The following is a 13,662-nucleotide window of genomic DNA, read 5'->3' on the forward strand; positions in this document are numbered from 1 at the left end:
TTGCTCATATGATTCTATCATTAAATATAGAATCTGAGCATCTATCTCTATATAAATACAATGAATGTTTACCTATGAATACATTGTCTATTAAAAGTAAGCAAGCACAGGTTAGAAAATGGCAGTCCAATAAGCAGATTTTCTTTTAGGTTCATATCTTTATAGCCACTAATATGGTTGCTTTAAATACTTTGGACAAAACTTGACTTTTTAAAGATTAAAAGCAAATGAGCACATGCCTGTTTTCATGTACATTTTCTGTACATTTCCCCTAACTGTGCTTAACATCCTTCATAAAACAGTCAGCCAGACTGAGCAGCAGGAGATAGCAGCATTTCAAATAAGTACTGACCTTAAAAATTATCTCTTGCCTTGGTGCTCATTTCCTTCCTTTTTATTCATCAATATATTATGAGTAATTCACTGTCATTTTACATAGCAGTATTTACAACTGTTTTCCTTCTATGACAATTCATTTTTGGAAAATAAAATCTCTACAACTTGAAATAAAATTTTTTAAAATGCTTTATATACAACTAATTTTTATGTTTTTAAATTGTTTATAAAACAAATGAAGCCTATTATTTGCCATTTTAATTATACTTAAATTTAATTATGCTTGTAAATTTCAATGATTATTTATTTTTTAAGCTGCTAGTTAATAGTGCTAGAAAAAATTAATGTGCAATTTAAAATTGACTTTATATGAAAAGTACCTCATGACAGGTTCCAATCATTTTAAACCCCATCTAATTTTTATGATATGGACTAGGAGCTGTTCAACACCATCTTCTAGATTGTACAACAGAATTGCTTGTAGTGAAATGGTATCATTTTGTAGTTACTGAGCACAAAATCTCTGGAGCTATGTTGCCTATGTATGAATTTAGGGCTATCTTAATAGCTGTATAAATCTGTGCAAGTTTTAAATTCAGTGCTTTACCTTCCTGATGTGTAAATATAATACTACTACCAAATGAGCTTATTAGTTAGTGAAAATAGGCACTGGATAAATCAGTAAGCTAAAAAATAATAATCAAGTTCCTATATAAATAAAATATGTATTCACTTAACTCTGTACTGTGAACAGAGTTACTATCTCATTTTCTTGATAATCTCTTTTTAATATATTTTTATTGTTAGTTAGATGAATAAGGTAATGAGTACATTTCCTATGAAGCATTGTTACCTCTTCCTTTGTTTTTCCCCACCATCCCTTCCCTTCCCACCTCCCCAACTCCCCCTCCCTCCGCAAGTTGAAAAGTTCGTTTTCTACATAGTGTCTTGTACATATCAATTGTTTCTTTTGTTTCACTAAATCATTTTCATTTGATAAAGTGCTATCACTTCTTTCTATTTTTTCCTTAACTATTAGATACATAATTATTCAGAAAGTCATTAGCTAATGTCTATCAAGATTAGACATTGAACTATTTACTCTCTAATTATTTCAAAGATTTTGGTCATACATTAAAGTCTTTGATCTAATTTGGGATTATTTGTCTACAGATTGAGAGATAGGTATCTACTTTCAGTCATCTACATGTAGATAACCAGTTGTCCCAGTACTATTGTTTTTTCGATTTTATTTTCCATAACTTTGTCTGAGAATGAGATATGGCTGTTAGCCATATATATTTATTCCCAAGTTTTCTATTTATTTAGCCTGTTTTTGTACCAGTTCCTGCTGTGCCAGTTACTATGGCTCTTTAGTGTAATTTTTAATGAAGTATTGAACTATTTTTAATTCAACTAATTTGATTAATTAACTTAATCTTTACCTATGGTTTTTCAAAGGTGAACTAAACTGTTAAAGGCTTCTAAACCACCTTTAATACACTGATTACTTGCCATGGATTTGGATCATTAAAATGTAGAATTTCATTCTTTTGTAACATTATCAGTAGTGATAATTATTACTACAAGGTGGGTATACTTGTGTTGTGTTGTCTTTACTATTGGCTGCACAACTTGCTGGTCATCAAGTTCTGGTACAAATATCCTTAAAACAGGCATTCCTGAACCTGTCACCAGATGCAGGTGAAGGTTCCCTTCAAAAGGGTCCTTGACTTTGATCACAGAACAAGAACTTCTGGACAAGTCATGATGGTAAGAAAACTTAGCAGAGCTTTATTGAGTAAGCAAGCAGGCAAGCAGGCATACAGACAAACAGGCAAACAGAAAGACCGGGGACACAGAGTGTGAGTGTTCTAAAGGAGAGACCTCAGTTCCTCGGCTCTTAGGGGTATTTTTATGGTAAAGGCATGGGATCTGACTTAGCTAAAATAGGTATTTTATCTTTGCTGTAATCCCCCCTATTGTTGCATTTTCTGAATTTCTGGATGTTTGGGGCATTCTTTCCAGGTAAGAATGCATCCTGCCATAGAACAGATGCTTGTCCTTGAGATAAAGAAGGCATCCTGTTGTCTGCATTTTGGGTAGGAGGTTACTTAAATTTTGAGGGAGCATTTTTCTTAGGAAGGCATACATCCTGCTAGACAAATGTTACTTCTTATGGTAAGAATGAATTCTTCAAGAAGGGAGGAATTCTGTTGTCTCTCTTTGAAGCAAAGATAGTGCTTCTGGGATTCTAAATACCATGTTTCTGAGTTGCCTTCACTAGGCCTCATTTTCCTCAATTTATCCTGCCTCCTTTTTATATAATAAATGACTTTGGTTCCTTAATCTTAAGGGAAGTAGGCAAATGACTTTCTCCTGTATTTGCTGTAAGCTTACCATGCTTCATTTTTTCCATTAGCCTATCCTGCTTCAAAAGTACTCACTGGAGAGTATTTTAGGAATCTATATTTTAATCAGCTTCTAGCCAGTCTGGTTAAAATATAGATTCGAAGTGAATCTCAAAAACTACTATATAGTGGGTCTCAATGTCTCATGCTTGTAATCATAGCAACTCAGTAGGCCAAGAGCTGAGAACTGCAATTCAAAGACTGTGGATATACAAATCCCTGAGATTCTTATCTCCAATTAACCAGCAAAAAGCAAGAAGCAGAACTGTGGCTTAAGTGGTGGAACACCAGCTTTGAAGAAAAAGCTAATGGACATCACCCAGGCCCAATTTTTGAACAAAGACAAAATTCATTGGGCTCTTGAGACTTTAATTAGCAGAATAGGACAAGTAAACAAATAAGGAAACGATGTTGCATATTAGTTATGAGTTCTATAGAGAAAAATCAAGCTTGAACAAAGGTGTAACCTTTCTATTTGAATTTTCAAGCTCCATGACAAGGGCTTAATAACTAACCACTAGCCAAATAGCAGTGGTTAGTTGGTTATAAATTTTGTTTATATTTTCCTTCTACTTTATTCCAAAAGGCAACTGAGCATTTTGTATTCCTGAGCAAGGCAATTTTCTGTTGTTATGGTCAAAAACAGGTCTTTTTTGTTTTCCTGATCTGAATTCCTGGAGGGTAAGGAGGGTGGACTTCAAATAGAGAGGCTAGAAGGAGAACCAAGAGCAGCAAGGCAGAGAATACATTTTTCTCCTCCTGTAGAATGACAGAAATCTGCCATGGGCAAGTGGCAGTGCCTAGGAGAAGAATGGCACAGTGGGGTACTTGGGAACAATAAAGACCATTAAGATATTAAGCCTCTTAAAAGATTATCTTGCCCAAGTATGGTAAAGAAGCTGTTGGTATGCTGGTATGCATGATCATGTAAAAACTATGTATGGCTTTACAATTTATGTAAACTTAAGGTACCCCTAAAAGACTGAAATAAACTACATCCCAGTTTGAAAAGTATATCACATTGAGTTTGATATAGGGGGAAAAAAAGTAGCTAAAAATGGTGTGCTAACACAGTCCAGTTTGATGAATAAGATTTACCTTGTTACAACCCCAGCTAATCTAATGTCTACAGTGATTCATATATAGAAAAAAAATGATACAAAGAAACAAACATGAATTGTTGCCAGATTGAAGAAATGTCTCCATTGAACTTCCTGGTAAATAAATATGGTATTTTCCTCAATTTTGCCACCTATTAGTATGCAGCAACGTCAGAAAACTAAATCAGAGTCGGAAGTTACAGAGAAGGAATATTCAACTTCCTCCTCAAACTATGGGGAATAGGAAAATATATGAAGGTTTGGCCAATAACACCTGCTGGAAACAAGATCACATAGGACAATGGTTTTCAAATTATCATTTTTAACATAGCTAGGAATTTTCACACATGCAGGACATTATCTTTTCTTGTCTAGCCATCTACTTAGTTTCAAACCTCATCCTGATCCCAAGTATATCCTGTTTTTTTATTTATCAAAAATTAACTTGTTTTCATATTACTTACATTCATAAGTTTATACCAATGGTGAGATGAAATGTCCCCATTTCAGTACTCAGCTGGGTGCTGGTGGCTTAAGCCTGAATCCTAACTGTGTAGGAGGCAGAGACTTGAGGATAGCAATTCAAAGCCAGCCTGGAAAGAAAAGTCTTTCCTGTGTATTTAGTATGCCAGATAAGCCAATATGAAAATTCTAAAATTATTATTTCCTTATAACCACCAGAAAGACGGAAGTGAAATTGTGTCTCAAGTGGTATAACATTACCTTTGAACAAAAAAGCTCAGGGATAGCACCCAGAGTTCAATTCCTAGCCTTGAAAAAATAGTAAAAGACTATTAATAAAAAATAGTAAAAGACTAATATCAACAAAGGAATTGAATTATATATATATGTATATATATATGTGTATATATATATATACATACACACATGTATATATATCAGGAATTGAACTCAGGGCTTCATGCTCAGTCAGCTTGATTGCTTATGACTAGTGCTTTACCACTTTAGTGATGTTTCCAGTATAGCTATTTCTTAAAGAGAGAATATTTATGGTTTTAAAATATGAAAATTTGATTATAACTGAACCTTGGATCTTGAATTCTCACTTGACTTTCTTACTCATGCTGTTACTCTACCATTTGATGAATGCCTCCATTCTAATCTGGCATTTTTGCTGATAATTGGAGATGGAGTTTGTCAGACTTTTTTACCTGGACTGATTTCAAACTTGATCCTCCAGATCTCAGCCTCCTGGGTAGCTAAGATTATAGGTTTGAGCTCTGGCTCCTGCCTACACCTCAATTCTCAATCTTTCTCCAAATCTCTTATTCTTTTTGGAGATGGAACCTAGGCCCTTGCACACCATCAACAAATGCTCTCTTGAGTGATATCCCCAGGTCAAAAATCTCACTTTCTTGATAACCTGACCTATCTCAGTAAATTTAAAAAAAGTCCTTTTACGTACTTTGTCCAAAGTCTAGTCTTCTCTTACACAATCAGTTTTCAGAGAGTCAGATTTATGATACATTTGAGTCAGTCAACAGTAAAAGTGTATATAATCTCTGAACACTAGAAAGGAGATATTAATAATTGATTCCTCTGTACTTTATGGGGGTACATATGTATTGCTAGAATTTGAGTATATTACTTCTTGAATTTAAAAACCTTAAGTAAAATACAATCCAGAGTTAAGTCTAATTCTGAAAATCAAAATTCTTTATAAAATTGAAAGGAAGAAATGACATTATCCAAAATGAAATGTGTTATTTGCTGTACTTGTATAACTACAACCCCTTTATTTTTTAACATTTACAAATAAAATTATAAAAGTAAAAATTCTTTGTAAAATTGACTTTCCTTAGAAAGTGTTCATTCATATTACCACTAGGTGGCACAGATCTACCAATAACTTAAAGAGTCAAACAAGTTATTTTATACAGAACTTTTCAATTCTATTAGACCACTAAAGATCTCCCCTCCCCTCCCATGGCATATTAGTTTTTCACAAGAATTAACAAAAAACAAAAGTATTTCCTTGTATATTTCTAAGGAACAGTACAGAAACTATTACACAAGCTTTTTTCAGTTCATCTTTTTCTTTAGTGCTATGGATTGAACCTAAATTATCACACATAGTAGGCAAGCACTCTTCCTGAATTACATACATACCAAGCCTTAGTCTATACAAGCTTTTAGGTGATTTTCCATGATAACTTCTTAACATTAGGATGATTAGAGTTGAAGAGATGTTTTAAACATGCAAAATCTTTAGTTACTCAGGAGGCTGAGATCTGAAGATCATGGTGAAAAGCCAGCAAAAAGTCTGTGGGATTCTTATCTCCAATTTACCACCAATCAAGTTTCTTAAGTGGTAGAGCACTGGCGTTGAGGAAAAAAGCTAAGGTACAGTGCATAGGCTTTGAGTTTAAGATTCAGTACTCACACACACACACACACACACACACACACACACACACAAATCTAAAGGCTATATAGTCAAAAATAGCAGATTTTTGTGATAATTAAACTACTTATATTTTAATCTTTTTATTTTCCCTAAGGAGTAATTTAATGAATGAAAATTTTAGATTCAATATGCAAAACTATATTATTACATAATTGTATTACTAATTAACCAATGCTTAAGACTATAATTACCAATTAACCAAACCTTAACAATCACTTCCTGAATGCTTGAATAATATACAATGAGGTGTTAGACATATGCAAACTCTGGAAGATACAAAGGTGAAATATTTATTACCTCTTGTCTTTATGCAACTTTCAATTTACGCACCTTTCAATTTATGTACCTTTATGCACCTTTCAATTAGTTCCAGCTCAATAGTTAAATCATCTGGATTAAAAGAAAATGATTTATTTAAAAGTAAATATTTTTTTCTGTATTTTATGTAGCCAGGAAAATGTATAAGTAAAAAGAGGTGGCATAAAAGTGCACTAGAAGAAGCCCACCTACTCTATGGATATTCTTATGAGCAAAGGCTAGAAACATGCTACCTATCAAAACACGGTATGTGAGTTTTTCAATTCTTCCCACCACCAAATAAGGATTTCTTCCAATATGTGTTTTCTGAAATGTTTATGCATCTAAAATTAGTCTCTTTCTCTTCAAAGGGAAATATTGTGTCTGTGTCCATTGCAAAATATTTTTACATATATTAATATCCTGTATTTTGTTCTTTAAACTTTTGTGTCTGTGCACATGTCAGTGCATGCTAGTCCTGGGGCTTGAACTCAGGGCGGAAGTACGTTCCTGAGCTTTTATGCTTAAGGCCAGAGCTCTTTTACTTTAGCCACAACTCCACTTTTGACTTTTTTCCCCCATTGGTGGTTAATTAGAAGTAAGAGTCTCAAAGACTTTCCTGAACTAGCTTGGCTTCAAAGGGCAATCTTCAAATCTCAGCCTCCTGAGTTAGCTAGCTAGATTATAGCCACTGGAACGTTGCTGTAAAACTATTATTCATGACTAAAAATATACTGCTTTAAATTCAGGGATTGTAGCTAGTGCTTCCTGTTGCATTTCTTACTCTTAGACTATCTGGCCATCTTGTACATTCAAAAACATGCAAGGATTTCAATAGACTCAAAATGAATTGAGAGTATGATCATTTCACTTGGATAGTGCTAAACTTTTTCAGAGCACAATATTTCTTAAATATTTTAGGTTCAAGTGCAGTACAAAATATAACTTTAAACTCTTTTGAATATTAGGTTGGAATATAGTAATATTTTAGATCATTTTCAAAGGCATGTCTCTGGAATCCTCATGTTTTATAGTTTTTTTAAAATTAATTCCTCTGAAAGACTGTAATAGGTATAGCACATATTGAATCTAAAGGGGTTATGATAAGCCCATAAAAGATAATTGTTAATGAGCTTAAAATGTTTTACATTTTTTTACTTAATGTTCATAATCATTTTATATTTTATTCATTCTAAATTACCTTTAATTCTAAAATAGATTACTGTGTTCAGTGCTTAGACTGAACATTCTTTTTTGCAAATATCCATGTATATCTTCAGTAATACCTTACAATACCCAGTAATCTTCTTTATAAAAACATTTTATTTGGGAAAAATTTCAAATATTATCCTAAGTTTCAGTGTTGAAGCAAATAAGCAGCCTTGAAAAGGGTGTGAAGTCTGAATGACAAGTAAATCTTTCTGGATCATTCTGAGCTCAGGAAAAGAGACTTTTTTTAACCACAATGTAATATCCCTTGTATTCAAAATATAATGTCTGTATTTTATTGTGAAAATACTGTACAGAGGGGTTACAGTTACATGAGCAAGGTAATGAGTACATTTCTTATCCAGCATTATTTCCTCCTCCTTTGTTTTTTTCCCTACCCTCCTTTCCATCCCACCTCCTCAGCTACATCCGCAAACTCCCCCCACCCCTCCTCCTAAATTGTAAAGTTCCTTTTTCGACATAGTATCTTGTATATCTGATTGTTGCAATGGTCAATCTGTATCCCTATTTAAACAATTTGTTTTTTTCCCTTCCCCTCCCCAAATTATACCACATCAAATACAGTGAACACAAGGGTTATACCCTGGGGGAGGGACATATAAAGCAACAAAAACATCACATGGTACCTTATAAATACATTAAAAACAATAGCAAGAAAGAAAAAACCCTTGTGTCCTTATCTTGGGGTTCATTTCATCTATCATCATCTTATCTGACCTTTTCTACATGTCCCATACATATACTAGTTATGGCAAATAAGGGAAACCATGGGACCTATGTTTCTTTGGGCCTGGCTTACTTCACTTAATATAATTTTTTCCAAGTCTTTACATTTCCTAACAAATGGGTCAATATCATTCTTTCTGATGGAGGCATAGAATTCCATTGTGTATATATACCACATTTTCTTGATCCATTCATCTACTGAGGGGCATCTGGGTTGGTTCCATATCTTAGCTATGGTAAATAATGCTGCAATAAACATAGTTGTGCTGGTAGCTTTAATATGGTCTTGTTTGTGATCATTCAGGTAAATACCCAAAAGTGGGATTGCTGGGTCATAGGGGAGCTCTATGTGGAGTCTTTTGAGGACCCTCCATGCTACTTTCCAAAGTAGTTGAACAAGTTTACACTCCTACCAACAATGCAGTAGGGTTCTCTTCTGATCACATCCCCTCCAGCATCTGTTGTTATTAGGTTTCTTGATTATAGCCATTCTAACTGGGGTGAGGTGATATCTCAGTGTTGTTTTGATTTGCATTTCCTTTATGGCTAGAGATGTTGAGCATTTCTTCATGTGTCTATTGGCCATCCTTCTTTCCTCTTCAGAGAAGTTTCTCTTCAAGTCTTTAGCCCACTTATTTATTGGGCAGTTGTTTCTTTAAGGATTTGTTGTTGGGGGATTTAATTTTTTGAGTTCCAGTTAGTTTAGATATGAGACCCTTGTCCATTGTATGGCTAGTGAAGACCTTCTCCCAATCCATGGACTTTCTATTGATCTTGCTAGCTATGTCCTTTGTCATGCAGAAGCTCTGCAGCTTCATGAAATCTCATTTGTCCAACCTTTCTCTGATTTCTTGTGTTACTGGGTCTCTATTAAGAAAAGTTCAGCCTGTGCTTAGGAGACCTAGGGTTTCTCCTATTCTGTCCTGTAATGTTTTCAGAGTGTCTGCTTTGACTCTGAGGTCTTTGATACATTTGGAGTTGATTCTGGTGAAGGGTGATATATAAGGATCTAGCTTTAGTTTTCTACAGGTGATTAACTAATTTTGTCAGCACCATTTACTGAAGAGGCTGTCTTTCTTCCATTCTATTTTTTTTAGCTCCCTTATCGAAGATTAGGTGGCTATATGTCTGTGGGTTCATTTCTGGGTTTTCAGTTCTATTCCTTTGGTCCTGAGGTCTGTTCTTGTGCCAGTACCAAGCTGTTTTGATTACTATGGCTTTGTAGTAGAGTTTGAAATTTGGTATTGATATTTCTCCACTAATGTTGTTTCTGTTAAGGATTGTTTTTGCTATTCGGGGTCTTTTATTGTTCCATATTAATTTTTGGCTTACTTCTTCTATTTCCTTGAAGAATAAGGTTGGAATATTGATAGGTATCGAATTGAATTTATAGATAGCCCCGGGAAATATTGCCATTTTCATGATGTTGATCCTTCCAATCCAGGAGCATGGGAGGTTTTTCTACTCTCTAAGTTCTGTTTTGATTATCTTTTTCAGGTTTTTAAAATTTTTTCATCATAGAGGAGCTTTACTTCCTTGGATAAGTTAATTACTAAGTATTTTTTTTGGGGGGGTTATTATGAATGGAATTGCTTTCCTGATTTCAGTTGTGCTCTTCACATTGTTGGCATACAGAAAAGCCATTTATTTTTTTTAAATAGTTTTTTTATTGTGAAAATACTGTACAAAGGGGTTACAATCACATGAGCAAGGTAATGAGTACATTTCTTATCAAACATTTTGCCTCCTACTTTGTTTTCCCTCTACCATCCCTTCCCTCCCATCTCCACAACTACATTTCCCCCCCTTCCCCTCCTAAATTGTCAAGTTCGTTTTTTGACATAGCATGTTAATTGTTTAAATATGGATACAGGTTGACCCATTGCAACAATGAGATGTACAAGCCATTGATTTTTGAGGGTTAATTTTAAACCCTGCTACTTTGCCAAAGTTTTGAATCAGTTCAAGTAATTTGGGAGTGGAATTCATGGGATTCTTAAAATACAAGATCATGTCATCTGCAAAGAGGGAGAGTTTTATTTCAACTTTCCCTATTTGGATCCTCTTTATTTTTGTATCTTGTCTTATTGCTGCAACTTGGCATTCTAGTACTAAATTGAAAGAAGTGGAGAGAGTGCACATCCTTGTCTTGTTCCTGAGTTTAGAGGAAATGGCTTTAGTTTTTCACCATTAGCTATAATGCTGACTGTAGATTTGTAATATACAGCCTTTATTATATTGAGGAATGTTCCATGGATTCCTAATTTTTCCAGAGCCTTCATCATAAAAGAATGTTGGATCTTGTCACATACTTTTTCTGCATCTATTGAAATAATCATGTGGTTCTTATCCTTGTTCTTGTTGATGTGATAAATTATATTAATTGATTTGCATATATTGAGCCAGCTTTGCATCCCTGAAATGATTCCAGTTTGATCGTGGTGTATGATTTTTTTGGATGAATTGTTGAAGGCGATTGGCCAAAATTTTGTTGAGAAGTTATGCTTCAATGTTCATCAAAGAAATGGGTATATAGTTTTCTTTCTTTGATGAGTCCCTGGCTGGTTTTGGGATAAGGGTTATGATGGCTTCATAGAAAGAGTTCACTAGTGAACTTTCAATTTCATTGCAGAGTTGGATGAGTATTGATGTGAGTTCTGCTTTGAAAGCCTTGTAGAATTCCACTGTAAATCCATCTGGTCCTGGGTTTTTCTTAGATGGGAGGATTCTTATTCTTGCTTCTATTTCAATGCTTCATATGGGCCTGTGAAGTTGGTTTAACTCATCTTGGTTTACTTTTGGCATGTCGATATTAATCGTCCATTTGTTCAGGGTGCCCAAACTTATTAACATAAAGGTTTGAGAAGTATTCCTTTATACTGTTCTGAATCTTGTTTCTGTGATGATGTTTCCATTCTCATCTCTGAGTTTGTTTATTTGGGTGTGTTCTCTTTTTTTCTGATAAGATTTGCTAAGGGAATTTTGTTAATTTTTTCAAAGAACCAACTCCGTTTTATTGATTCTATTTTTTATTCTAATTCATTTAATTCTGATTTAATTTTAATGATTTCCATCTACTGGATTGCAGTTTATCTTGCTGGCCTTTTTCAAGAAGGTTCAGATGTCTCATTAAATTGTGGTTTCAGATCTCTCCACAATGTTGATGGAGGATCTCAGAGCTATAAACTTGCCTGAATATTGCCTTTGCTATGTCCCAGAGGAGCTGATACTTTGTGTGTTCATTTTTGTTGAATATCATGAACAGTTGAATTTCCTTTCTAGTCTCTTCCATCACCCACTGGTGATTTAATAGTGTGTTGTTCAGCCTCCATGTGTTATAGGACTTTCTTTGGTGGCTTTTGGTGTTGAGTTCTACTTTTATTGCCTTGTGGTCTGAGAGAATGCAGGGCATAATTTCAATGTTTCTGAATTTCGACAAGTTTGTTTTGTGACCTAAAATGTGGTTTGTTTTGGAAAATGTTCCATGTGCTGCTGAGAAAAATGTGGATTCTGATGCTGCTGGGTGAAATATTTGATACATGTCTGATCTATGCAGTTGTTTAGATCTGTGGTTTATCTGTTGAGTTTTTGCTGAGTTGATCTATCTAGTGGGAATAGTGGTGTGTTAACATCCCCAACAATTAATGTCTTTGGATCTATGTGAGGTTTAAGGGAAAATAGTGTTTCTTGGATAAGTTTTTTGGTGAACATTCATTTAGAATTGTAATATCTTCCTGAAGGAGAGATCTCTTAGTTAGTATGTAGTGACCTTCTTTATCTCTTCTCACTAATTCTAATTTGAAGTCCATTTTATCTGATATTAGGATTGCAACTCCTGCCTGTTTGTGGGGGCTGTTTGCTTGGTAGATTTTATTCCAGCCTTTCACTTTCAGAAAATGTTTGTTTTTATTGGCAAGGTGTGACTCTTGAAGGCAGTAGATAAAAGGATCTTGCTTTTTAATCCAACTAGACAGTCTATATTGCTTAATTGGAGAGTTAAGTCCATTAATGTTGAGAGTTAGGACTGAGAGGTGTTTGGTAGTTCCTGCCCTGTTCTTTAACTTCTTGGGGGCTGAGACGACTGGGTTCTTCCTATGGTTCTTGGATTCTCAGTTTGGGTGCAGTTTCTTGGCATTTATTGTGCTCTTGTTGGTTTTCTAGGTGAAAGACATCTTTAAGTATCTTTTGTAAGGCTGGTTTGGTGGAGATATATCGTTTCAGTATTCTTTGCTATGGAAGGTTTTTATTTGACCTTCTGTTATGAAGGAGAATTAAGCTGGGTACAGTATTGTTGGTGATAGTTATTTGTCTTTAGGGTGTAGCATACTTCATTCCAGGCTCTTCTTACTTTGATTCTCTCTGCTGAGAAATCCGGGGATATTCAAATTATTATAAGTGATTGATCTTTTCTCATAGACAGTTTTAAGGATCCTTTCCTTGGTCTGAATTAATCCTGTGAGGATTATAATGTGACCGTGGGATGTCCTGTTCTGGTCTCGTCTATTTGGGGTTCTGAATGCTTCTTGTATCTGAATAGGCCTATCTTTTTCCATGTTTGGGAAGTTCTCTGCTAGGATCCTGTTAAATAAATTTCCTAGACCATTAACTTCTGTCTCTAGTTGCTCCTCTACACCTATAATCCTCAAATTAGGCCTTCTGATGGTGTCTTCCAAATGTTGAATAGATCTATCATATTTCTTGGATTTGTCTTGGATAGTTGTATGTTCTTTCTCTATAATATCTAAGCTGTCTTCAATCCCCAAGATTTGATCTTCTGCCTGGTCTAACCTACTGTCAAGAATTTCTACTTTGGGAGGTTCCGGGAAGATGGCGGAGGAGAAGCTGGAATCTGAACAAGCTCTCTCATAGAAAGCAGTTTTAGAGTTCCAGTGAACAGTCCTAAGCCAGAGAATCACCCCAAGTGTGCCATCACAGGACAGAGAGTTAGACAAGAGAGGGAAAGCCAAGGCAAGAAGACACATCGGAGCGCTTGCCCGCAGCTGCCGCAGCGGCAGCGGCAGGGGTGCGGCGGAGACCACAGCCGAGGCCATACCTGAGCACTCACACGGAGAGTCCGGGACGAAGGAGCCAGACGCAGCGGGCGACCGGATTCTACTCAACACCAGCAAGAACC

At 35.2% G+C, this 13,662-nt stretch overlaps 1 protein-coding gene across 1 annotated transcript in view; it reads left to right on the top strand.

Moving 5' to 3' along the window:
• The window catches only part of Zcwpw2 (zinc finger, CW type with PWWP domain 2), an 85,979-nt gene that overhangs the window by 32,632 nt on the left and 39,685 nt on the right, over positions 1-13,662 (top strand). The window contains exon 4 of the mRNA XM_013028485.1: positions 6,725-6,839. Within this exon, the coding sequence (XP_012883939.1) occupies positions 6,725-6,839 (115 nt within the window). The remainder of the gene's footprint in view (positions 1-6,724; positions 6,840-13,662) is intronic.

This window comes from Dipodomys ordii, unplaced genomic scaffold, assembly GCF_000151885.1.
Source record: "Dipodomys ordii isolate 6190 unplaced genomic scaffold, Dord_2.0 Scaffold110, whole genome shotgun sequence".
NCBI classification, from domain to species: Eukaryota; Metazoa; Chordata; class Mammalia; order Rodentia; family Heteromyidae; genus Dipodomys; species Dipodomys ordii.